The 25290-nt window shown below is 40.1% G+C and overlaps 1 protein-coding gene across 1 annotated transcript in view; it reads left to right on the top strand.

Moving 5' to 3' along the window:
- nan (transient receptor potential cation channel subfamily V member nanchung) overlaps positions 1 to 25290 on the top strand; it is a 113314-nt gene that overhangs the window by 64832 nt on the left and 23192 nt on the right. Inside the window, exons 8-10 of the mRNA XM_067151956.2 lie at positions 364 to 446; positions 1339 to 2050; positions 19312 to 19771. Of these exons, the coding sequence (XP_067008057.2) occupies positions 364 to 446; positions 1339 to 2050; positions 19312 to 19771 (1255 nt within the window). The remainder of the gene's footprint in view (positions 1 to 363; positions 447 to 1338; positions 2051 to 19311; positions 19772 to 25290) is intronic.

Below are 25290 nucleotides of genomic sequence, written 5' to 3'. Positions count from 1 at the left end.
CTGGTACTAATTTGCCTTCATGGTATAAAAAAAGGATTATAGATGCCATTTAACCGAATTCCCCATTCACATGATCCTTATAAACAAATAAACAATCACAGTTGCCTTCATAACTCAATTAACATTTTACAGAATGAAAGAATGTGTGGAACACTGTGAATTTTCACTAATAGTAGACCGTTATTTAGTACCATTCCTTCGTAACAAATACATTATGAAAAATATCTCCCCTTCATGGTTTGTGGGTATATGGTGGTAAACCTGTATATAATTACCTCTTCTAAATCATAATAAATAATAAACAATATAAAGAACATAAATGAATATTGAAATCTAGGAAATCACGTTGTTCATTTTATTCAGGACAAAGACGAACATCTGGAACTAATGGATGGAATGCTCGTGGATCTCCTTCACGCTAAATGGAACGCCTTCGTCAAGTTCAGGTAGGTTGAAATTTTTATTTGAAATACCGAGCCATGAAATCTCATGGAATAATGGGACTTTGGAAATTTGACTTTGCGGCACAAACAGTATTTAAAACTACCAGAGCAGAAATTTCATTCTTCGTAAGTTGAACTTTGGAAATGATGAAACAGAAACACTGAACATTGTAACTGATAATATAGACACAGGATGGAGGGATTTGGTAGTATCTAAGTTACGCTCATTGAAGTGTTTAACTATGCAATACTGTTTCTTTAGTTAATTATTAGCTCCGTTTCTAACACAGTTTTAACTATTTAATATAAGAAATGAAATTTTAAACTGTTACATGTCGAATATCATAGGCTAGTTACAGTGTTATTTCGAAAATAAAATTTGACAAGTTACTCAGTAACATGATATGCATAACTTAAATGAATATTCAAATCATGAAAGGGGACACTAGAAATGCGTCCCCTCACAATTATTACAATTTCTGAATGCTATATTATTGATTGATTGATTGATTGATTGATTGATTGATTGATTGATTGATTGATTGATTGATTGATTGATTGATTGATTGATTGATTGATTGATTGATTGATTGATTGATTGATTGATTGATTGATTGATTGATTGATTGATTGATTGATTGATTGATTGATTGATTGATTGATTGATTGATTGATTGATTGATTGATTGATTGATTGATTGATTGATTGATTGATTTATTTATTTATTTATTTATTTATTTATTTATTTATTTATTTATTTATTTATTTATTTATTTATTTATTTATTTATTTATTTATTTATTTATACGTGTTAGTTATGTATTGTTTCAGTCAGAAGTACTCCTGTTACCTATCACACGAGATTTGTATTACAAGACTGTAATTCTGTTGCAGGTTCTATCGTCAATTCTCTTTGTTCTTCATCTACTTCTTGTTCTCGGTTGTCTGTTTCACACTTCGCCCAGGTCCGCCATCACCGGTAGTTACCAGCGCAGCAGTCACCACTACATCCCCTCTTGTTAACAGCTCATTACCACTACCGTCCACCAACAACTCAGCTCTGAGGGATACCAGAGACTACCGGAATGTGACTCAGTTCAGAGGACGCGAGAGTGTAGTGTCCGAACTCTTAGCCAGTGATAACGTATCTGACCCCATCAATATCACCTCATCAGTGATCATTGAGAGACTAGCGCTGTTCTCAACTCATAATAACGGCAGTCTCAGTGATCTGCCACTAACCAATCAGTCATTCAACAATGACTCCGTAACAAATGAAATGGGAAGCAGTGTAAACAAATCAGATGGTTCTTGGAATACCTTAACCCCAAGTGAACGTCCCAGAGTCACAAGTGATTCTAAACTTCATTCATTGTTTAACAATAACCAATCGTTCACTGTAAGCCCTAAAAGGGACCATCCATCCACTTATGAAGCGGAAAATAATAATCGTACACTTATCAGTGATTCCGCAAAGATTAATTTAGTAGGCAGTGAATCTGAAAATACTCAACCCGACAACAGTTCTACATCACAGCGCAGGAAAAGGGAAAGTGCTCCTGTCACGACAAGCAAACCAGAGCAGAGTACAACAATTCAGTCAAAGGTAAGACTGCCATATTCTCATTTATAGGAATTTTAAAATCCGTACACTTATCGTAACATAGCCTGTGCAGCAGGAACTTTCCATTTCTCCAACTAAACTTTTCTATACAGGGTGTCCTTGAAGAAGTTCCAGTATTTACAAAGGAGGCACGCAACAAACGAAGTAAAAAAGGTCCTACAAACACATTGGTCGCAAACCAAATATATTCGGAGTTATGGTCCGCTACCACTTGTATCATTGATCACAATATTCCAATAATTTACGAAGGATCGTATGCAACAAAAGATGGAAATACGTTCCTGCGTAAACATTGGTCGCAAACCTCTAGCGTGTTGTATCATCGTTTTGTCTTATTATGATGGGACACAGGCCCATTTTCATCGTAGGGCTAGGCGACACCTAACACAGGTCATCGGAGAGGACCAATACCTTGCCCTGCCCGTTCATCTGAACATAATCCTCTAGATTTTTGGCTTTGGGGACATATATAGACCATGGTGTATGCGGTACCCATAAATTGAATGAACTGGCGTATGGCTTTTAGTGCCGGGAGTGCCCAAGGACAAGTTCGGCTCGCCAGATGCAGGTCTTTTGATATGACGCCCGTAGGCGACCCGCGCGTCTTAATGAGGATGAAATGATGATGAAGACGACATGTACACCCAGCCCCAGTGCCAGCGGAATTAACCAATTATGGTTAAAATTCCCGACTCTGCCGGGAATCGAACCCGGGACCCCTGTGGCCAAAGGCCAGCACGCTAACCATTTAGCCATGGAGCCGGGCTACCCATAAATGATGTGGATACACTACGAGAACGCGTGTCCAAAACTTGTGATGCAATCCGACAACAGCCAGGGGTGTTCCAACAAATGTATGATTCCATGCGACGTAGGACGTAAGGCTGCATTGCAATGAAAGAGTAGATCACATGTTGTGAAGAGTAGATCAAGGACATGGTGATCATTGATTGTAGTGTTTCCTGACCATAACCCCGAAAATACTGGGTTTGCGACCAATGTTTATCTGATCTTTTTCTTCCTTCGTTTGTTGCGTACTGCCTCCTCTACAAATATTGGAACCCTTTTCAAGGACACTCAGTATATGAAAATTAATTTATGTCTGTCTGTCTGTCTGTCTGTCTGTCTGTCTGTCTGTCTGTCTGTCTGTCTGTCTGTCTGTCTGTCTGTCTGTCTGTCTGTCTGTCTGTCTGTCTGTCTGTCTGTCTGTCTGTCTGTCTGTCTGTCTTCCGAAATGATATCACGTCTAAACCGCTGAACAGAATTTCACGAAATTTTGTACAAATGTTCTTATAGAAAACTGGCATATCATCAGTTATGTCTCATTTTAAAATATTGACCTGAAAATAAATTATTTGCAAACAAATCACGTAATAACATGATATGGTGTTTTATTCTATCTCGCTCAATCACACCAACACTACAAGACTAATTAAGCTGATTGATTTTTACAAGTTACTTTACGTCGCACCGACAGAGATAGGTCTTACGGCGACGATAGGGCATGAGAGGGAAGGAAGCGGCCGTGGCCTTAATTAAAGTACAGCCCCAGAATGTGCCTGGTGTGAAAATCGGAAACCACGGAAAACCATATTCAGGGCTGCCCGCAATGGGGTTCGAGCCCACTATTTTCCGAATGCAGGCTCACAGCTGCGCGTCCCTAACCGCACGGCCAACTCGCTCGGTGAGCTGAAATTTGGTATGAATATATCTCAAATACTCATTTCAAACAAAGATCCTGATTTTTCAATAATAAATTTGTTTCAAAATGCTGTCATTAATATATTGATAGGTCTATTTAATGAACTTGCGCGTGTTGTATCCGCTAAAGACCAAAATAATGGACAGATGGTTTCGTCTATCACAAAATAAACCGCAGCATGTGAACTTAAAATACAGCTTACTGCAAGAAAGGCCATAAGCGTTTTCTTTGTAATTCTAAGAATTATCCAGGAAAATACTTTTACGTATTGAAACACACATTCAACAATAATATTACACTGACTCGCTGTTGTTATTTGAAGTCTGTTCCGTTTTTTCTAACCGAGCTCGATAGCTGCAGTCGCTTAAGTGCGGCCAGCATCCAACAGTCGGGAGATAGTGGGTTCGAACCCCACTGTCGGCAGCGCTGAAGATGGTTTTCCGTGGTTTCCCCATTTTCACAGCAGACAAATGCTGGGGCTGTACCTTAATTAAGGCCACGGCCGCTTCCTTCCCATTCCTAGGTCTTTCCTATCCCATCGTCACCATAAGACATATCCGCGTCGGTGCGACGTAAAGCAAATAGCGTTCTTTCTACTACCACCTACCTCTCTAGATAGCATTACCGCTGCAATTGCACAACAACTAACCCGTCAACGACGAGTACATCAGCTGAAATGATGCTGTTACGTAGCGAAGTATGTGTGGTGATTAACAATCACTAAAATTTCGTAATGTTTGTATGATATAAATCACAATTGTCTAGCCATAGTACTGAGACAGTAACTTGGCCCTTAAAGTAGGACAGTCCTCGTTTTCAGGTGCGTACGGTAAAAGTAGAGGTGTGACAAAGGGTTATTTTTGTGTAACTGCTACAATAAAGTAACTGTGAAAAGTAACAATTAAAAATAACGTCCAACGTTACTCACCTTTTATTGGTCACAGCCTGGTCACGGCTTCAAGCTTGTCTCCTTACAACTGTGGTGAGGTCCCATTCATACACTCGCACATGCGTGCACGCATCACTGCACTGTTGAAAGGTCGGTGCAGCAAAGCACGCATTCCTATTTGCTATAAAGTTCATGAGAGGCAGACAACGGATGAAATGAAAAGACAACATAGCGTATTTTTTGAAATCTAGAGGAGTGAGTTTGACAATGCCCCGATCAAGGATAGAAGACAAGAAAACATGATGATCTGTCTGCCAAACCTCGACAAAAACCGGTACAAGAGGATCGATTAAGAAAATTTATGTAATGTTATGGTATCTATAATATCAATATGGAAAGTTAGCATACTAATTTATTTATGGTACAAGAAAAATTATACGGGTAAAATTTATAATAATATTATAGACTAATGTAAGTAGCCCTGCGCGATGTCTGAGTCAACGATTACCCCTGAGTTGTTGAATATGTCATAACAGTTTACACTTTAATTACCAGATGACAGCAGCAAGTTAAACATATACACTATAGAGTATATTATTCACTACAGTGTATTTGACTTAAAGCAGTCTCCTACGAAAGCGCTCTCACTTGGAAAGACATGCGTACTATCTGAACTCTGAAGGTCACATTCTGTGTCTGTGCTGCTACTAGTGACAGTTCCCATTTCCAAGTTACTGTTTTCACTAGTACGTTATTCTGTTGTCATTACTCGGTAACCTATTATTTTTTGTCTTCGTTACATTTGTAACAGTGACAGGCATGTAACTGGGAGAAAGTAACTGCTACGCTATTTTTCAGCCATCTCTAGGCAAAAGTAGTCTAAGGCAGGGTTTCCCAAACCTTTTGTGTCTGAGGTCCCCTAAGCATATCGCACGCATATCCAAGGACTCCCTAGCTACGGAACATAATACTGAATTCTGTAAACAAAAAACGGAATTTTGCAATGTTACCATGTTTTATTATATTCGTATATTTAGGACTAATATTTACTCTCCTTTAAAGTTCAATTTCATTTACATAAAGATACCTTATATATGAATGAAAATTATAAAAAATGACTCTTTATTAATGATTACAACAGTTTGGATGTGGAAACTTACTTGCGAAAATTCACTTGGTATGGTTGTTGGATCAATGGGAGAGATGGTTTTGTTTTCCAAAGACCAAGTATTTTACAAGCGTAGTCACTCGAACCGAAGATCAGCCTCTACATTTGCTCTGTTTCTGTACTTCATTTTATTTGTGTGAGAGCAGAAATGGTACATTCACACAGGTATATTGTCGTGAAAGGCATGGATTCAAAAGTCGGTCGCAGACGTGGAGTTGTGATACAAAGTCTTCTATGGGAGTATGGTTACTAGCAATTTCAAGTGTCTCACCATTACATTACTTACACTGCCTCGTAGTATTTCTTCATTTTGAGACAGGAGATCATAAAGTGCTGGAAAATAAACGAATTCGGTTTTGCTGATTCGCCGTGCCTACATTGCTGGATCTATTATGTTTTGGAGAGTGCGTTCCTGGCAGGCTTCAATTCAGTTTATTCAATTCAAGTGACCGAATGTATCAGCTAAATAAACAAGTCTCGCAAGCCACGAGAAATCATAGAAGAAGTCTTTGAAATTGCGTATCCCATCGAGAAGAAGTAGTCTAACTTCATCACTCATTTCATACAAACAGCTCAAAATTTTACCTCGCGATAACCATCTAATATCTGTACGCAATAGCAAATGATCATGGCCACTCTCTATATCCTTGCATAGCTCCAAAAAAAAACCTAGAATTTAGAGGTCTGGCTTTGATGAAATTAACAATATTTCAGAGCTTCTTTCAGCCCATCATCCAGTTCTGTGAGATGTTTCGATTTTTTAGTGTTTCACAGTAGATGCAACAATGCGTCCAATATGAGGGGCAACATTTATCAGGTGTGCAATTACGTCTTTATATTTTTCATAAAATATCTTAGTGCCGTCAGTAATTAACCCAAACCATTGCTCGCAGTAAAGTCTAAGTACTTTCGGCTTTCACGTGCGTTTGTAAGATTGAACAAAATAGCAAATCCTCGTGCATCATGTTTTCAAATTCCTATAAAATTGAAGCATTTAGAAAAGAACCATACGGAACAATTTTGTTGACATTTTCCTGCATTTTCCATGTCTTTTTCTTCTGGTTTATCAATGTTAGGACGTCATATCTGCGCAATTTGCAATCGAAGACTGCATATTAGGTTGTGATCTGACAAAGTACTTCGGGATTTGGACTTATAATAGCAAATTTTCGTAACAGTTATTCGCATACACATATCGAATCGAACATAGCAAAAGCAAACAATCTCCGAAATCTGATTTGGGGAACATTCTTGTAAAAGTCAGCCAAGTCCTTCTTCTTGTGTTTATATTTGACCTTCAACGAATCCTCACATTGTAAATTTAACAGTCCCATTTGGTACCTGTTAGGAACATTTTTGCCATCGACTAAATACGGGCTTAGAAAAAAAAAGCGGAAACGTAATAGAACATGTTTGTACACCTTGAAACCTGGACTGAAACTTGTGACTTTTTTTTTTTAATTTGCACATATTGTTCTTCAGAGAGAGACCAAACCAGGAGCGCGCACGTTATTGTCATGGAGAGTGCTTCAGCTAACTGAGCTCTCTAGTTCCGTACGAACAGCGCCGTTTGTATAGGGAACATTACACAACTCTCGCCTAACGTCACTCGAACTGACAGGCTTGTTCTTCGTTTCGCAACGTCACACCGCCTGACCACTAACAGCATGTCAAATACAAAAGGAAATAAAGTCGACTGCCAACCAGAGAGTAGATGAGGGTTGGAGGGGACAGTCAGCAAGAGAAATGCATGAGTAAAAATGTAATCGCGAATCAGTATTTTGTAACGGCTGCTTTATAGCATCAAACTACAATACGACCCCTTCTTTTTCTTCTTCTTTTCCTACCCCTTTTTCCACACCTGTAGGGTCGCGGGTGCAAACTGCGTCGCAGTTGTGGATGTGGCCCTGTTTTATAGCCGGATGCCCTTCCTGACGCCAACGCTACATGGAGGGATGTAATCGCTATTGTGTGTTTTTGTGGTGGTTGGTAGTGTTCTATGTTACCGTAATCCATGAGCTTCATACCCGTATTGATAATTCACACAAATGCAATGAGGAGAAGAATTCCACCTAATCAATACTTGTTTATTGTTATTATTAAAAATAATAATACAATAATAATAAAAATACCAATAATAAAAATAATAATTTAATTTAATAATAACAATATACAAGTATTGATTAGGTGGAATTCTTCTCATCTTTGCATTTGAGTGTGGTATGTTGTCTGAATATGATGAGGAGAGTGTTGGAACGGACACACACACCCAGTCCCCGAGCCAGAAGAATTAATCAGAAACGATTAAAATATCCGACCCGGCCGGAAATCGAACCCGGGACCCTCTGAACCGAAGGCCAGTACGCTGACCATTCAGCCAACGAGTCGGAACAAACTAAGATACGACTATTTATTATTATTATTATTATTATTATTATTATTATTATTATTATTATTATTATTATTATTATTATTATTATTATTATTATTTCGTTATGCCCATTCATAAAAAGCGTTGGAACTTGTTCATTGGCTTGATGACTTTCGCCTTCCTATTCTTCCAAAATGTCTTCATGAACTCACTGTGTTGCCTCTTCCATTCTTTTGACCACTTTGTACCAATCCTGCTGCTAGTTTTGACCACAAATGCGTGCTTATTTACTGAGGTCCCGAAGACTTTGCGATTTCTCACGATGTCTTCCCTCATGCTCAATTCATTCAGGTCCCTTCTTCTTTCCTCTAGCCAATTTATTCTCCTGTTTTTTGGAATTTATTACATTGAATAACCTTTTTGTGAATTTATTGTCCATTCTTAAAATGTGTCGAAAATTTTCAAACAGCATTGATGAAATTCCATTTTCTTGTATGGGCCCGCAAACGTTTCTAGGGATTTTACGTTCGGGCTTTTCAATATCTGCAATTTTAGAATGACCCCCTAAAGTTAAGGTTTTTGATGCATATAGAGCTTTCGGTAGAATAACTGTTTTGTAATGTTTCAATTTAGCATTACGTAACATTACTCGTTTAGTGTAGTGATCCCATGTTAGTCTAAATGCCCTCTGAAGTTTTGAGGCCCTTTCTATATTGGCCAAATTGTCTAAAAGCGAAAGAAGAATTATTTCTCCAAAGTATATAAAAAGATACCTGAGAAATTATTATTATTATTATTATTATTATTATTATTATTATTATTATTATTATTATTATTATTATTATTATTATTATTATTATTATTATTATTATGCCACATTCCCACATGTCTTGGTGGATTTGTGGGTGTGAACTGTGTCACATCAGTGGAGTTGGCCCAGTTTTACGACCGGATGACCTTTCTGTAGAGGGATGTGTTCACTATTGCATGTCTCTGTGGTGGTTGGAAGTGTGGTGAAGTTTGTGTATATGAAGCGGTGTGTATTAAAACAAAGTACACAGTTCTAACCCTTCAGGCAAGCAAATCAATGTTGAAAATATCCTAGTGATTATGAGTTACGAATTTTAAGTAAATAAAATATAATAAAGTATGAAAATATATTCTTTATTTATTCCAAAAAATTACTATCTTTTTTTAATCATCGTCATCCGGTCGATTAGATCAGCAATTTACATTTCTTTTGCCACTATGAGCGCTTAGTGAGTCAATGCAGTTCCATATTATATTATATTATATTATATTATATTATATTATATTATATTATATTATATTATATTATATTATATTATATTATATTATATTATAATGTCCGCCACTGTGATGTAGAGGTTAGTGTGATTAGCTGCCACCCCCGGATACCAGGATTCGATTCCCGGCTATATCACGAAATTTGAAAAGTGGTACGAAGATTGGAATGAGGTCTACTCAGCCTCGGGAGGTCAACTGAGTAGATAGGGGTTCGATTTCCACATCAAGCATCCTCAAAGTGCTTTTCTGTGGTTTCCCACGGTTTCCTACATCTCCTCCGTGGAATTGCGGGGATGGTACCAAACTGAAGGCCACGGCCACTTCCTTCTCTCTTCCTTGTCTATCTCTTTCAATCTCCCCCCCCTCCCACAAAGCCCCTGTTCGTCATAATAGGTGAGGCCGCCTAGGCGAGGTACTGGTCCTCCACCCCAGGTTTATCCACGACCTAAAGTCTCACGCTCCACGACACTCTCCTTGATGCGGTAGAGGTGGGGTCCCTCACTCAGTCAAAGGGAAAAACCAACCCTGGAGGGTGAACGGATTAAGAAAGAAATAAAATAATAATAATAATAATAATAATAATAATAATAATAATAATAATAATGTATGTGTATGTTTAGTCCTCAGCCCGAAGGCTGGTTGGATCCTCAACAGCTCTGCCATCAGCTGTCATAAATGGCCTAGACATCACTGAAGAGGTGTACTAGGGAAATGAGGAGTGAGGTAGTTTCCCGTTGCTTTCCTCGCTGGGCCACAAGTTGCTATTACATATCAGTCTGCCAAGCCCACTGAAATGCATGCACCAACTGACCCTATGAGCAACATTTTCACACCATTCATAGCAGGGACTGGCTGCATAAGGAATGGCATTACTAGCATCACTCATACCTCAGTCACTTTCATCTTGTCAAAGCCAAGGATAAGGCTGAGACAGATCAATGAAAGTAACAACATTCCTCTAGCCCATACCAGAAGACATAGTGCACTGTAAACACTACGTCCTGCCAGCAAAGGCATAATAATAATAATAATAATAATAATAATAATAATAATAATAATAATAATAATATAGCCACTACCTCTGGCCAGACAAAAATATCCTGAAGAATATAAGCTCTATGAAATTGTAATTTTACATTCAGGGTGTGAGAATACAGGAATCCATATTGCTGACAGAAAATTTTTACAGGGTTCCCTAAAAGGTTCTTATTTTCAAAAAATCAGAAATTTCAAAAGAGATATATTCCACTGTCACACTGAATTTCCTTTCACATTAAAGAATAGACAGTTTACAATCATCTGGCTTTTACCATTATAATCAGCAAAGCGCAAGGGCAAACCTTTAACAACGAGAGTTTCTTTGTCAGAAAACTGGCATTTTCATATATGTTGCTGTCACCAGAACAAAGTTCAAGAAGAATTTAAAATTATTCTTTCAAGGCTATATAACAGGAAATGAAAAACTGTTTATTGAAATAGTGTTCATATTATGGAAATACTAGATCGAAGTCCGGTTTCCACCTAATAATTGAGTTAATATTTCATGTAAAAAAAAAATTCTTAAAATGAAAATGTTTTTCTTCTTGATATCGAGAGCCACGAAATTTATCCCTTTTTAAATACAAAATGGGACTTATTAAATGGCCATAAATAAGTCCGTTGAACATGTATAATAATAATAATAATAATAATAATAATCATAATAATAATAATAATAATAATAATAATAATAATAATAATAATAATAATAATAATAATAATCTGTATACTCATGTCCAGAAGATCTCTGATGTCATGCGGAGATAGAGAATTGCATTTCATGGCCACTTGCTAAGAATAAAACCCAAACGATTATCGAACCAGATCTTTACCTATTTTAAAGATATGAAGACACAGCCAACACAGTTCAAAGAGGTGGAAAGGGACCTACATGAGATGGGGACCACTTAAGAAAATATATTACAACGCAACCCACTCAAGAGGAAACTAAAAGACCACCAGAGCTTCAAAAAGTGCTAAAGTTGAAACCGAGAAGGGCGTTGACGGAGGAAAGAAAAAGAGCAACATTGGCAACGAATGAAGGAACTCTGGGCAAAGATCAAAGCCCAAGAGAAGACAGCTTAAATTACGTCGTCCTTAGTAGGCCGATACGAACGAAGAAGGAGAAGAAGAATTTTAGAGGGCGGATTTGTATGGCAAGTCATATTTTTTCCTTAACATTATATCATGTAGTCCTGTATTTTCAACACTTTCCCAAGCATGATATTCGAAATTAAACAGGTTTTATTGGGCATATAAATGCATATTTAAGCTTTCTTTAGTTTTCTGGCATATCTTGAACAATCTCATTATAACGACATGATTTGGTGATTTTCATTCGAATTTCGTTTTCCTTTTTTTTTCTTTCTTTTTTAAATCAGAGCAAGGACTAGAAATAAATTTTTCAGGATAGACTGGAATACACTTCCACTGAAGAACCATTGAAAAGTAGTGTATAGAATGTTTCTAGCAGTAAGAGCTATTGTTTGCTGGTTGCATAAATTTCTGGAAACCGGGCTATTGTTTTCACGGAAACAAAGGCAATTCTGCAGTTATTTCTTTGCAGATTTCCAGGATTTTTCTCCAAATAATTTAACTCTATTCAAGTACGCTCCCGTTACATCATGTGATGTTGAAAGAAGGTTCCCTCGCTACAAGACGATACTCAGCGGCAACAGGAGAGGATTCTCATTCAAAAACCTTAAGATGCATGTGGCCATAAATTGCAACAATCCTGAATAACGGAGACTAGATCAGGTATGAAAGCTTCATTCAAATAGCATATTTTGTGTTTAACTGAAAACTTTATTGAATATTGAATAATGAAAGTAACTGTAGTGTTTATGTCTCCCACAGGGTCCATCATCCACTAGGAGTGTGCAGTGTAACCTTAATGAGTTCATGAACTATTCAGCATTATAACTAATTCTTAAGTTAAAGATTTCGAAGAATTAAAACTATTTTAACCCGATATTAATTGCAGCCTGTAGCAATCGTAATAAAAGTGTTTCTGTGTGTAATGTTGATGCTATCAGTGGCGGCTAGTGGCATCTGAAGCTGGGTGTTGCACCAAAATTTGTCAGTGTCACATTTTTATAGCTTACAGAAATAACTAGAGACTCTGTTATCGTTAAGTAATGAACTACATTCCTACTAAAACTGAAATATATCTGGCAATTTCAACCCAGAAAATAAGAGGCCAATTATACACTATAAATACAGTTACTCTCAATAATAATGTTTTTGGCTTTACGTACAACTAACTACTTTTTACGGTTCTTGGAGACACTGAGATGCCGGAATTTAGTCCCACAGGAGTTCCTTTTCATGCCAGTAAATCTACTGACACGAGACTGACGTACCACCTTCAAATGCCATCGGACTGAGCCAGGATCGAACCTGCCACGATAGGGTCAGAAGGCCAGCGCCTCAACCGTCTGAGCCTCTTAGCCTGACAGTTACTTTTGCCTAACTTAAATTGAAAATTTGCCCTCCTGTTTTTCATTGAAGCAAGATGTTCGTAATATTGTGGGTGGTCTGGTATGGCGTGGAAAAGAAATTTCCCAGCGGTTAGCGTCGCGTAGCTATGAGCTTGCATTCGGGGGAGAGCGGGTTCGAACACCACTGTCGGAAGCCCTGAAGATGGTTTTCCGTGTTTCCCATTCTCACACCAGACAAATGCTGTGGCTATGCCCTAATTAAAGCCATGGTCGCTTCCTTCCAACTACTAGCCCTTTTTCTATCCCATCGTCGCCGTAAGACCTATCTGCGCCGGTGCAACGTAAGGCAAAAAATTGTAAATTTAAATAATGGAAATGAAGTTACCTTTGCGAGAGGAGAGAAAGTAGGAATGAAGTAATCTCCGCAGAGTGGCGCAATCTAACGGGGACATTTAGAACTGTTTCTCGACAGGGGACTTGCTAGTCTCGTGCAACTCCCTGAAACCGATACTGGCGAGCATGCTACCTGAATATTTACCGGATATTGTAATAGGAGTTGAATCATGGCTGAGAAATGATATAATGGGTACTGAAATTTTCTCACGGAACCGGAGTGTGTATCGTAGAGATAGGATAGGAATGGTGGGAGGGGGAGTATTCATTCTGGTGAAAAAAGAATTTGTAAGGTACGAAAAAGTTAATGATGACAAACATGAAATTCTAGGTGTAAGGCTCATTTCTAAAGATAATATGCTGCACGGCTAAGTGGTTAGCGTGCTGGCCTTTGGCCACAGGGGTCCCGGGTTCGATTCCCGGCAGGATCGGGAATTTTAACCTTCACTGGTTAATTTCGCTGGCACGGGGGCTGGGTGTATCTGTCGATTTCATCCTCATCACGACGCGCAGGGCGCCTACGAACGTCAAATCAAAAGACCTGCACCTGGCGAGCCGAACATGTCCTCGGACACTCCCGGCACTAAAAGCATACGCCATTTCATTTCATAGGAAACTTGATATATTTGGAGTGTACAGACCGGGAAAGGGTAGCGCTGATACGGATTCAGAATTATTTGATAAGATAATCAGGTATGGAATGTGATTGTAGAGGGAGATCTGAATTTGCCAGAGGTCAATTGGGAAAGAAATGCGAACGACAGGAAGCATGACCAACAAATTGCTAATAAGTTAATATGGGAAGGACAGCTGATTGAGAAACAACTAGAGGGAAGAATATTCTGGATGTGGTGCTGGTAAAACCAGATGAGCTCTATAGAGAAACCGACGTAATAGGTGGCATTAGTGATCATGAAGCTGTTTCTGTCGTAGTTAAAAATAAATGTGATAGAAAGGAAAGTCTTAAAAGTAGGACTATTAGGCAATACCATATGGCTGATAAAGTAGGCATGAAGCAGTTTTTAAAAAGTAACTATGATCAGTGAAAAACGGTAAATAAAAATGTAAACAGACTCTGGGATGGGTTTAAAGCAATTGTTGAGGAATGTGAAAATGTACCTTTCAAGATGGTAAGGAATGTTAAAAACCCACCTTATTATAATAGAGAAATAAGGACACTAAGAAGGAGGTGCAGATTGGAAATAAACAGAGTTAGAAATGGCTGTGGAAGTATGGAGAAATTGAAGGAACTTACTAGTAAATTGAATCCAGCAAAGAAGGCAGCTAAGGATAACATGATGGCAAGCATAATTGGCAGTCATACAAATTTTAGTGAAAATGGAAGGGTATGTACAGGTATTTTAAGGCAGAAACATGTTCCAAGGACATTCCAAGAACAATTAATGAACAAGCGGAGTGTGTATGTGAGGATCTTGAAAAGGCAGAAGTATTCAGTCAGCAGTATGTAAAGCTTGTTGGTTACAAGGATAATGTCCAGATAGAGGAGGAGACTAATGCTAAATAAGTATTCAAATTTACATCTGATAACAATGACATTTACAAGAAGATACAAAAGTCGAAAACTAGAAAAGCGGCTGGAATTCATGAGGTTTCTGGGGATATACTAAATACAATGGGTTGGGATACAGTACCATATCTGAAGTACTTATTTGATTATTGTTTGGTTGAAGGAGCTATACCAAATGAATGGAGAGTTGCTATAGTAGCAAAACGTAAAAAAGCAAAGTCTTCTCCGTACAGACCATGAAGGCCCTGGGAGGAGTGGAAGGTAAAGGTTTCCACTACACGTAACCTCGGCACTTGATGGGGTAGAGTGGTTAGCTCTACGCCCGACCGCCTTTGCCCCCAGGAATCAACCTGGTACTCATTTTTGGTGTAGGCTGAGTGAACCTCAGGGCCATATACACCTCCGGAAGTGGAAATCTCATTTCTTAAATTTTACGCCTTCCTGACGGTGATTCGAACCCACGTCCTTCCGGGCGAACCGAGCACGCCTCGGCCAGGCAGCCCCTTGCTATAGTAGCCCGTGTGTAGAAAGGAAAGGGTGATAAAGCTGAAAATTAAAGGCTGGTAAGTTCTACATACGTTGCATGTAAGCTTTGGGAAGGAATTATTTCTGATTATATTAGACAAGTTTGCGAAAACCGCCTCTGTGGTGTAGTGGTTAGTGTGATTAGCTGCCACCCCCGGAGGCCCGAGTTCGATTCCCGGCTCTGCCACGAAATTTGAAAAGTGGCACGAGGGCTGGAACGGGGTCCACTCAGCCTCGGGAGGTCAACTGAGTAGAGGTGGGTTCGATTCCCACCTCAGCCATCCTGGAAGTGGTTTTCCGTGGTTTCCCACTTCTCCTCCAGGCAAATACCGGGATGGTACCTAACTTAAGGCCACGGCCGCTTCCTTTCCTCTTCCTTGTCTATCCCTTCCAATCTTCCCATCCCCCACCAAGGCCCCTGTTCAGTATAGTAGGTGAGGCCGCCTGGGCGAGGTACTGATCATTCTCCCCAGTTGTATCCCCGATCCGATGTCTGAAGCTCCAGGACAATGCCCTTGAGGCGGTAGAGGTGGGATCCCTCGCTAAGTCCGAGGGAAAAGCCAACCCTGGACAATAAACAGATTAAGAAGAAGAAGAAGAAGAAGTTTGCGAAATTAATAACTGGTTCGATAGAAGGCAGTTCGGTTTTAAGAAAGGTTATTTCACTGAAGCTCAACTTGTAGTTTTCCAGCAAGATATAGCAGATATCTGGGATTCAGGAGGTCAAATGCACTATATCGCGATTGGCCTGTCTAAAGCATTTGATAGAGTGGATCATGGGAGACTACTGGCAAAAATGAGTGCAATTGGACTATACAAAAGAGTGACTGAATGGGTTGCTTTCTAGAAAATATAACTCAGAGAATTAGAGTACGTGAAGCTTTATCTGACCCTATAATAATTAAGAGGGGAATTCCTCAAGGCAGTATTATTGGACCTTTATGTTTTCTTATATATATACATGATATGACTAAAGAAGTGGAATCAGAGGTAAGGCCTTTTCCGGATGATGTTATTCTGTACGGAGTAATAAATAAGTTACAAGATTGTGAGCAACTGCAACGTGACCTCGATAATGCTGAGAGATGGACAGCAGCCAATGGTATGATGATAAACGGGGTTAAAAGTCAGGTTGTGAGTTTCACAAATAGGAAAAGTCCTCTCAGTTTTAATTACTGCATTGATGGGTATCACTGTAAGTATCTAGGTATTAATATAAGGAAAGATCTTCGTTGGGGTAATCACATAAATGGGATTGTAAATAAAAGATACAGATCTCTGCACATGGTTATGAGGGTGTTTGGGGATTGTAGTAAGGATGTAAAGGAGAGGGCATATAAGTCTCTGGTAAGACCCCAACTAGAGTATGGTTCCAGTGTATGGGACCCTCACCAGGATTACCTGATTCAAGAACTGGAAAAAATCCAAAGAAAAGCAGTTCGATTTGTTCTGGGTGATTTCCGACAAAAGAGTAGCGTTACAAAAATGTTGCAAAGTTTGGGCTGGGAAGAATTGGGAGAAAGAAGACGAGCTGCTCGACTAAGTGGTATGTTCCTAGCTGTCAGCGGAGAGATGGCGTGGAATAACATTAGTAGATGAATAAGTTTGAGTGGCGTCTTTAAAAATAGGAAAGATCACAATACGAAGATGAAAGTTGGAATTCAAGAGGACAAATTGGGGAAAATATTCATTTATAGGAAGGGAAGTTAGGGATTGAAATAACTTACCAAGGGAGATGTTCAATAAATTTCCAATGTCATTGAAATCATTTAAGAAAAGGCTAGGAAAACAACAGATAGGGAATCTGCCACCTGGGCGACTGCCCTAAATGCAGATCAGTATTGATTGATTGATGCTATACAGGCTTAGGCTCGTCCCTGCTGAGGTACATTGCACTGCGTTGTCCGCTAGGGAGTTGCCGTAGGAAAGCAAACCCCCTGAGTTTGATTCGAAGCCAGCAGCGCTTATTGGTCCGTTACGAAGCATCAGTGCAGCGAACTATCAAAGATGGTTGATTTTAACATGTTTTCGAAGATATGTTAGGTTTATTAAACTAAAACATTAGAAGGAAAGATAATAAATGAAGTGTAAAATTATTGGGAGTTGTGCAACACTGCAACAACACCACGCACCGTCCCTAGATGCTATTCATTAAGTGATATTTTGAAATTTATACGTCATATTTCTATGGTTTTTAGATCATAAATGGATACATATTACATACATTTGTAGGTCATAGAAATCCGCCCCCTAGTAATAATAATAATAATAATAATAATAATAATAATAATAATAATAATAATAATAATAATAATAATAATAATAACAATGGCCCTCGGGTAGCACAGTTGATAATGTACTCACGAAGCCAGCGCAATCGGTTGGTATTTCGAAGTGCTCAAGTAGGAAGATACACAATTATGGTTAAAAAATTACACTTTTGCCGCCTCTGTGGTGTAGTGGTTAGCGTGATTAGCTGCCACCCCCGGAGGTCCGGGTTCGATTCCCGGCTCTGCCACGAAATTTGAAAAGTGGTACGAGGGCTGGAACGGGGTCCACTCAGCCTCGGGAGGTCAACTGAGTAGAAGCGGGTTCGATTCCCACCTCAGCCATCCTCGAAGTGGTTTTCCGTGGTTTCCCACTTCACCTCCAGGCAAATGCCGGGATGGTACCTATCTTAAGGCCACGGCCGCTTCCTTCCCTCATCCTTGCCTATCCCTTCCAATCTTCCCATCCCCCTACTAGGCCCCTGTTCACTATAGCAGGTGAGGCCGCCTGGGCGAGGTACTGGTCATACTCCCCAGTTGTATCCCCCGACCAAGAGTCTGAAGCTCCAGGACACTGCCTTTGAGGCGGTAGAGGTGGGATCCCTCGCTCAGTCCGAGGGAAAAGCCGAACCTGGAGGGTAAACAGATGATGATGATGATGATGATGATGAAATTACACTTTTCAAATGACTTTTACTTTATGAGCTGTACATTCCCCTTTAATTTCCTAGAATGAAATTTAATTATCTCAACTACTTTCGAAGACATGTTTATAAACGTCCATGTATGTCACGTTCCACTTCACCACATTATTGTTACTTATCCTCCTTAACTTTCAGTCCAGCTCCTTGGTTGAATGGTCAGCGTCGAAGTCTTCAGTTCAGAAGGTCCCGTGCGCGATTCGCGACCGAATTGAGGATATAAACTGCGTCTGGTTAATTCATCTGACTCTGGGACTGAGTATTCGTGTTTGCCCCAATACGTTATATTCTGCATCATCTGACTTAGATATCTTAGTGAATAGAAGCAAAACATGTTGGAACAGGACTTGATCCGTTCACAGCAGCAGAATTCTGACGAGCTCGTTCCCCTTCTTATCGGTGTTAAGCCCACTTCAAAACATGGACCAGAAGCGACGCGAGTGCCAGTTACTGCAATGAAACGGTTTTCCACTATGAATAAACTGTCGGTGCAGTCATTATTAACATGCTTGTTTCAAAGTGTGCGACCTTATCCTTCATGACATTATTGTCCAGCTCCATGGTTGGCGTTTGGTCTCAGGAGTCCCGGGTTCGATTCACGGCAGTGTCGGGAATTTTAACCATCACTGGTTAATTTCGCTGGCACTGAGTCTGGGTGTATGTGTTGTCATCATCATTTCATCCTCATCACGACGCCCAGGTCACCTACGGGAGTCAAATCAAAAGACCTGCACCTGGCGAGCCGAACATGTCTTCGGACACTCCCAGCACTAAAAGCCATACGCCATTTCAAGACATTATTAGAGACGGTTGTTCAATTTGTACTTGGATTCTGTTCGTGAGGACATTTTTCATTTCAGACACTCAGTACCAGAAACAGTAATTAATAATGAATTCGTTTCATGTTCACAGGCGAAGAAGACTAACGAGGAGGACGAAGACTGGTGGAATGACTTTCAAGAGGACTGTCGTCTCATGGAGTTCTCCACATACGAGGATAAGATCCGTATAACGTGCGAGCTAAGCATCCTACTGGGATCCTTCTTGTACATTCTTGCTGCGCTACGTGAAGCACGCTTCCTTGGTCTCAACATGTTCATCGAGAATCTGATGACTGCACCCTCAAGGGTCATGTTCCTCACCTCCTGTATCTTCATGCAGATCATGCCACTTCTGCGATTTTCGTGCCTTAAAGAGATCGAGGACATTGTCGCAGTTTTTGTCATGCTCACCACAGCACCGTACTTCCTCTTCTTCTGCCGCGGTTTCAAAACAGTGGGTCCTTTCGTAGTGATGATATACCGTATGGTCACAGGAGATCTACTCCGGTTCGTCTCCATATACCTTGTCTTCGTCATGGGATTTTCTCAAGGTATCTTCCCATATCTAAATTACCGTACCTTAAGCTTGTCTGATTTGTTTTTGTATTATCTTCTTCTGTTTTGCTAAGACCTATAACATCCCCTCTCTGACAAGCTAGTGTAAGTGACAAACTAGCGAATCTGCAGTTAAGATTTAGATTTTACAATTTATACAGAGTGTTTCAAAAGAAGGCATATAGGTACAATCTGCAGGGGTAAGTAGAGAACAAGGAAACAAAGATAAATATCCTAATGAGCCTAGGTCGGGAAATGAATCGTTATACCCTTGTCCAAGCCTCAGCGGCTCAGACGGCAGCGCGTCCGCTTCTCGCCGCTGGATACCGTGGTTCAAATTCCGGTCACTCCATGTGAGATTTGTGCTGGACAAAGCGGAGGCGGGACAGGTTTTTCTCCCGGTACTCCGATTTTCCCTGTCATCTTTCATTCCAGCAACACTCTCCATTCTCATTTCATAGCATTTATCAGTCATTAATATCACCTTGGGAGTGGCGACCCCATTGTAATAATAGCCTATATGGTTCATTCATTACATCCGTGACCCAGTCAAAGACTGGAAAACAGGTTGTAGTTTTCATTATACCATGTTTCATTCTTTTTGTTCCAGCACAAGGCTCCATACTGGATGTCAATAGCATCTGGTACTTGCTGTAACAGTTTAAACAGTTCTCAAGGTACCTCACACGTATGAGGTACCATGGCAACTGCTTCAAATGCCGATACAAACACACTGTTGTTATTCAGTATGGATCCTGGTACCCGGAACATAAAGCTTTAAGAACATTTTAACGGTCACTAATGTGATTATGTCAAATCTGGAAAACAGTTGGTTTCTCATCCTATGTTTATAACGATTCGCATCTGCAGCGCGTGCCGTACGGCTAACAAATAAAACCAACCATGAAAATAGAGAAATGCGTTTTACATGATCTTGTTTCTGTTCTCCTGATAGGTTAGGGCCACGTAACTGTGAGCTTGCATTCGGGAAATGGTAGGTTCGAATCCCACTGTCGGCAGCCCAGAAGCTGGCTTTCCTGGTTTCCCATTTTCACACTAGGTGAATGTTGGGGCTGTGCCTCATAAGGCCATGGCCGCTACCTTCCCAATCCTAGCCCTTTCTCATCCTAGCGTCGCCGAACATCTTCAATGTGTTAGTGCAACGTTAAACCTCTAGCAGAAAAGGTCTCCTGATAAAGTGATAAACGCTTTAGTTAGTTTGCCAGAGTGGGGACGATATTGTTACGTTTTATTTGGTTTATGCTTATATCGAGTTATCTTTTTCTTTTCTTTTGTTTTTGTTTTGCCTTGCCTTGATTTTCTCGTAAGTGAAATTGAAATTTATATATATAATTCGCTGGGGCCATCAAGGACCACGTTAAGTCTTGTTGCATTTGACACTGAACTTGGCTTTCTTTAGAGCCCAAATTTCCCTCATTCTTTGTGAGTGGGCCTGCTTACGTTCCACTGTCCATGGGGCACCGTGTCTTCTCTTCGGTTGCTCGTCTCGGTTTAGCCCGTTCGCCAATATTTTCTTGCGGAAGAGATCTCTGTTAAGGGCGAATTCAGCTGAGATATGTAGCATTTGCAGGTCATCTTTGGTATTTCTAAACCAGGGAATTGTGGTTTTGGGGTTAGAATCAAAAATGAAAGATTTCTTTAGTTAACTTTCTTTTTTTCCATTCTTTTCAGATGACCGTAAAATCGTACCCGTCTTTTTCTGATTGTGTCGGTAATTTTCTCTATTTTGCTGTAGACTTCCTTGTTGGATCTCTTTTGATGGATTCCATTTCTGTACTTTGATCCCAAGATTCCTCTCACAATTTTGCGTTCTCTTTTCTCCAGTTCTTCAAGGAGTCCTTTGTTGGCATTTAGAGACAGGGTTTCGGCTGCATATAGAACTACTGACTTCAGAACTGTTTCATAGTGACGTATCTTGGTGTTTTGGGAAAGGCATTTTTTTGTTGTAGATTGTGCGGGTTGTTTGGTAGGCTATTTCCAGTTTGCGTACTCGCTCCTGAAGTGCTTCCTTGTCCAGTCCATTTTTCATGATGATCTCACCCAGGTATTCGAATTTGTCTACTCGGGTGATGTCCCCGTATTTTGTATGGAGTTTTGGTGGAGCCTCTTTGATGTTAGTCATTACTTCTGTTTTCTCAAACGATATCTGCAAACCAGTTTGTTCGGCAATTTCCTTTAAAATTTCAACTTGAGCTCTAGCGATTTCTATGTCGTTTGAGAGAACAGCAATATCATCGGCAAATGCTAAGCAGTCTGTTGCGATCCCCTTGGATTTGGTTCCTATTCTCAATGGACTGTAGTTGGTTTCCTGTAATCTCACCCGCCAGGTTCTGATGATCTTTTCAAGAACACAGTTGAAGAGTATCGGGGATAGCCCATCACCTTCTCGGACTCCTGTTTTGATGTCAAAGGAATGCGAGAGACATCCGTGGAACTTCACCTTGGATTTTGTATCGGTCAGGGTGGCTCTAATTAATGCCAGCAGTTTCAAATCAACTCCAAATTCATTTAAGATGCTTAGCGGGACTTCCCGGTCAATGGAGTCGTACGCTTTCTTAAAGTCTACAAAGACAGACACATACTGCTTGGACCTTAGTGTACAATATCTGATGATCGTTTTGAGATTTTGGATCTGTTCAGCTATTGAGCGACTTTTTTTGAACCCTCCTTGGTATTCACCTATTTGATGTTCGACTTGTGCTTCCAAACGCTCCAGAATGGCAAGTGATAGAATTTTGGAAGTCACGGGTAGCAAAGATATTCGTCTGTAGTTGTTGATGTTCTTCATGCTGCCTTTTTTGTGTAATGGATGGATCAAAGCTATTTTCCAATCTTCGGGTAGGGTCTCCTTGTTCCAAATTTCTTCTATTTGCTTTTGCAAGATATCAAGTGATTCCTCTGGGGCATATTTCCATAGTTCTGCTACTAATGAGTCTTCCCCCGGCGCTTTGTTATTTTTGAGACGGGCAATGTGGCGCTTGATTTCATCTCTGTCGGGTGGTCTGGAATCTGGGTACCTGAGTAAGGGTTCCTTGGTCTCAATGGCGCTTTGCGGTTTAGAGCAATTAAGTAAATTCTTGAAGTAATCTGCCAGAATGCTGCAATTTTCTTCATTTGACGTCGCCAGTGTGCCGTCCTTTCGCTCAAAGCATAGAGATGGTGGTTTATAGCCAGTGAGTTTGCGTTTGAAGGTTGTGTAGTACTCTCTGCTTTCATTCTTCCTAAGGTTTTGTTCTATCTTTTCAATGAGAGATTTTTCGTATTTACGTTTCTCAGTTCTGAACACCCTAGCTGCTTGGGCACGTTGGGTTTTGTAGGTTTCCCAATCATTTTCTTATTTCGTACAGTAGTACTGTTTCCACGCATTGAGTCTTTCTTCGAGAACTGATTCGCAGGTACTATTCCACCAGGCATGCTTTTTGCTTCTCTTGGATTTCTGCAACGTCTTTGGCGGCCTCAACAAGGGGACTTTTGGCGTTGTTAAAGTCACAGTCATTTGGTCTAGCCTTCTCCTGGAACTCCTCGACCCATTGCCGAAGTTTATCATTGTCGAAGCGTATGATCTGTTTGGTTGTCTTCCTTGTGTTTGCGGGAATTGGTTTGAATTTGATAAGAACCATATAATGATCTGAGGCTACATTGATGCCTTAAAATGATCTGAGGCTACATTGATGCCTTTCTTTACCTTGACATTCATAATCTCAGGGCTGTTTCTCCTGGAGATAGCAACGTGATCAATTTGGAACACTCCGAGAGCTTGGACGAGAGAACGCCAAGTCATTTGCTTTCTGAGTAGATGGCGAAAGTGGGTCGACGGTTGGTTGGTCGGTCGGTCGGTCGGTCGGTCGGTCGGTCGGTCGGTCGGTCGGTCGGTCGGTCGGTCGGTCGGTTGGTTGGTTGGTTGGTTGGTTGGTTGGTTGGTTGGTTGGTTATCGCTCACCACTGTGGTCTATGCTAGCGTATTAGCAGATTAGCTTATTACTTCGGGAGACTGGATTAAATTTCCGACTTTTACATGGAATAGCTACCCATGGTTCATGGAAGAGGTCGTGACTTCAACAGTCCGTTACAAAATAAATATTACCTTACCTTAAGCTTGTACGCTTTTGGTTTGGTTTGTTTTATTTTGACGGAGCGAGTTGTCCATGAGGTTATGGTCGCGCACCTGTGAGCTTGCATTCGGAAGATAGTGGGTTCGAATCCCACTGTTGGCAATCCTGAAGATGGTTTTCGGTGGTGTCCGATTTTCACCCCAGGTAATTGCTGGGGCTGTACGTTAATTAAGGCCACGGCCGCTTCCATCCCATTCCTAGGGTTTTCCTATCCCATCGACGCCATAAAACCTATCTGTGTCAATGCGACGTAAAACAAATTGTAAAAAACAAAAAAGTTTTTTTTTGGCAAAGCTCAAGTTAAAATGGAAAACTGGGAAATGCCAGAACGAAGATGATCGAAAATAGGTCTTTCGCACACTTCTCTTCCGATTTCCCTGTCTAGGAAGCCAAAAATAACAGCCAAGAGGTTTTTTTTACGCTGATCATGCGTCACCTCGTAATCTGAAGGCCTTCAGGCTGAGCAGGAGACGCTTGGTAGACCAAGGAACATCAGGGCTGTAGCGCCATTGGGTTTTGTTTTCCCGCACCCGCGTCCTTCTGTATCCTCATGAAGATGAGTAAACCCTATACAACGCTCAGATCTGAGTTTACATTCTCCAGGTTAAAGAAGAGAATCGAACCCGAGCCTATTACGTGAAAATTGACACAGAGGAAGCAGGGGATTGTTGCAACAGAGGTAGGCTGCAACACATAACTGTTTTCAAATAGGTTTCAAGTAAATACTGCGACACCTTGCCCGTTCACGTTACTAGTTGTAGCCTTCAATTTGTTCCCGAGAGCGGTCCCTATAAATTGTATACTTACCCTGAAACGTTCCCGCTTCTGATTTTTATGAAAGTAATAACGCGTGCATTGAGGTAAAAGTAACATCCGTGAAGTAGTTGACAATTTAATGTGATGAGAGCTCATAATGTAGCTGTGGAATACGATGTTCGCTGCACAGATTATTATCGCACCAAAAACATCCCGTGACAACATTTTCATCAGCTTCGTGTTACATGAACATTGATTTCCAGAGAATGTAAATATGGAACAAGATAAGAAATAGGAATAAAACCTGCTGCTCGTCAGGTATAGCGAAACATTGATTTATATTCGAATGGAGACAGCTGATTATAAATAAGAGAGTGAGTTTTATTATGAAATCATCATAATTTATTTACCATGCATTTTTCACATCACATTATAGAATATTTCCGTTTTATAGAGAATGCATACTATTATATTATGTATTAATATTGTGTTGAAATAAGATGCATATTCCGAGCTGAGGTAATGTTTGAACATAATTTCTATCTTATATTTTGTCAAAAGGTGCTTTCAGGTTGTCTAACTACTGGGAGTAGTTGAAAGTTTTCCTTCCACTAACTCGAAATAGA

The sequence above is a fragment of the Anabrus simplex genome, chromosome 7 (assembly GCF_040414725.1).
Source record: "Anabrus simplex isolate iqAnaSimp1 chromosome 7, ASM4041472v1, whole genome shotgun sequence".
Taxonomy (NCBI): domain Eukaryota; kingdom Metazoa; phylum Arthropoda; class Insecta; order Orthoptera; family Tettigoniidae; genus Anabrus; species Anabrus simplex.
The sequence above is the reverse complement of the archived record's forward strand: the minus strand, read 5'-3'. Positions and strand labels throughout refer to the sequence as shown.